At 35.1% G+C, this 2,692-nt stretch overlaps 1 protein-coding gene across 1 annotated transcript in view; it reads left to right on the forward strand.

Moving 5' to 3' along the window:
- The window catches only part of LOC106109172 (cGMP-dependent protein kinase, isozyme 1-like), a 10,122-nt gene that overhangs the window by 3,462 nt on the left and 3,968 nt on the right, over positions 1-2,692 (forward strand). The window contains exons 4-7 of the mRNA XM_013290577.1: positions 7-61; positions 275-558; positions 1,273-1,442; positions 2,493-2,684. Of these exons, the coding sequence (XP_013146031.1) occupies positions 7-61; positions 275-558; positions 1,273-1,442; positions 2,493-2,684 (701 nt within the window). The remainder of the gene's footprint in view (positions 1-6; positions 62-274; positions 559-1,272; positions 1,443-2,492; positions 2,685-2,692) is intronic.

The following is a 2,692-nucleotide window of genomic DNA, read 5'->3' on the forward strand; positions in this document are numbered from 1 at the left end:
CACTAGACAACGTGCGCACTAGTATAGATCTACAGTATGACAAATTTGAAAAGGATGCCAAGTAAGTTGATATAATATACCATAAAATTTAGTTTAAGTTATTAACATGGATTAGGTATCTTGTAATACTCCTATTGAGAGTGTAGGTTCGAGTCTACATTCCACAAGCAATATCAAATTAAGCTCGTAGGATCGTCCTGTAAACTGCAAGTGTTATCCATAAATAGTTCAGATAACTTGCATTCATCAATAAATTATTTTATGTTTATTTTAGATCAGTGTCACAAATAAAGGCAGCGATCATGGCGAACGATTTCTTGAAGAATTTGATGGATGAGGAGCGGTTGAACGCGGTTGTAGAGGGGATGAGTCCCCAGGAGTTCCCGGCGGGCAGCCTCATGATCCGGGAAGGCGAGAGTGGCAGCCACCTCTACGTCTCCGCCCACGGGAACTTTGAAGTCCTCAAGGGTGGACAAGTTGTTAAGAACTTCGGCCCCGGGGAAGCGTTTGGGGAACTCGCCATATTATACAAAGCTAAACGTTTTGCTTCCATCAGATGTAAGTATCATGACATCGCAACGTGAACGCGTTCACTTGTACATTTAATAAAATTTAATCGGGATTTCTACACCTTTGCGATAGAGATAAATCACAAGTTAATCCCTAACGTTTAGTCAACTCAAGACATTGTTTACTCGTATGCATTAATACTTAAATGACGTCTTATCTTATTTTATAATCAATGTACGTTTAATAAGTTAATCCAATCATGACAATAACGCAACAATCTTAGAAGTATTGTCGATTTATTAAGTCGTACATTTAAATAAAAATATGAGTCAATATTTTATTACCTATCGAAAACATTTTTTCCTTGAAATTTGGTAGAAAAGGAACACGTTTTTATTTACTTTTTCCGTGTAAAGCATCTTCTTAGGTTTACATGTTTGGTTTTGAAATCCGTAAGTTAGACTTTAAAGTCATGTTTTAAAAATGTTATTAAAAAGTGTTTAGTTATAAAAAATCCTTATTATAAAATTATACATTGAAATTAAATTAATCTTGCTAATGAACTACAAACAAGATAACATGTTGATATGATAATTATGGTCTCATCGGTTTTAGCTGCGGTTTACTTTTATGTGAGAATATGTCGTTTTCAAATTGCACGTTTTTCATTGAAATTTTTGACCTTTATATTTTACCAAATAATTTATACAAATGACACAAACTTAACTGCTTAGTGAAATATTTATGTTTCTTATTGTCTAGGTATAACAGAAGCAAAAGTATGGACCCTGGAGCGACGAGTTTTCCAGAAGATAATGGTGAGGAGTGGACGTCAGGAACAGGAGGACAACATCCGATTCCTGGCATCCGTGCCTCTCTTGAGGGACATCCACCCTATAGAGCTCGCCAAGATCTCTGACTTCCTAAAACGGGTAGGTACAATTATTAATGCTTACCTCCTTAATTGGACTTAGGTTTAATGTCTCAGAAACTAGATGGCGATACTGGTATATTAAAAGATGGCTTTGGATTACGAACCCAATCAAAATGTTAGACACAAAATATTACGGGACAGTTAATCTTCTTCGCGATTACGGTCAGTGAGTACAGTGTGTTTTTATCGTATTAAATCTATACAAAGGAAGACCACTTAACGACATTCAAATGTTTTTTGTCTGTCTGCAAATCAAGTTAAAAAATCTGAGACCTATATAATGTTATAATTAGTTGTATTTCATTCTTCTCTTTTAAAATATTTTGTGATACTTTTATTTTGGAATACTGTGTTTTTTAAAATGCGTGTGAATGTATGTATTTAGTGATATCTATGATTTTTTGTTATCAAGATTGTACATTGATTGAATTGGAATTTAATCAATGTTGTCAAATAAGCGGGTATTATTCATTTTACTAATTTTTAAAAACATGTAAGTATGTTTCTTCCTGAATAGTTGGGTATCAAATAGACTAGGAAATAGAATTAAAACATTTTAAATTTGAAATCAATGAAACTCATATGTAAGCGTAATAAGTTTTTTAAGGTTTTCGATAAATTCACCATTTTGTGATTCACAAAAGAAATCTTGGCAGATTGTAATTAGGAAGTTTTTTTCACTTATAAATACGAAGGAAATACGTATATTGAAATGTTAATTGTATGACAATATTTACATATTACAATGACTTAATAACATATGCAAACACAGCTGCAAAAACTTGTCTAGTTTGTAGATATTTATTGCGATGTTTGAATATAGATACATTTGTACAATTTCATTACTTATTATTTAAATTATAAATAAGTAAAAACCACAAATGACAAAGTACATCTGACAATTGAGGGTACCGCAATTTTTCTCTGTCGAAACCAAATCACACGTGCAACAATATTTTGCCAGTGGATATCACCAAATTACCATCCATTCCTAATTCATCAGGGCATAGCTGTAGTAGTTAGAGTATACATAAACGTGTGGATCTAGGAGTTCTTCTCAACGGGAACAGCGGTGGTGAGGCAAGGTGACCGCGGCGACAAGTTCTACATAATCCGCGGTGGTACGGTTGCGGTAACAAAGCGCGATGGTGACGGCGGCGAGAGGCGCGTGGGGGCGCTACGCCGCGGAGACTACTTCGGCGAACAAGCGCTGCTGCACGAAGACCGTCGTCTCGCCACTGTCACCGC

The sequence above is a fragment of the Papilio polytes genome, unplaced genomic scaffold, assembly GCF_000836215.1.
Source record: "Papilio polytes unplaced genomic scaffold, Ppol_1.0 DF821289.1, whole genome shotgun sequence".
Lineage (NCBI taxonomy): Eukaryota > Metazoa > Arthropoda > Insecta > Lepidoptera > Papilionidae > Papilio > Papilio polytes.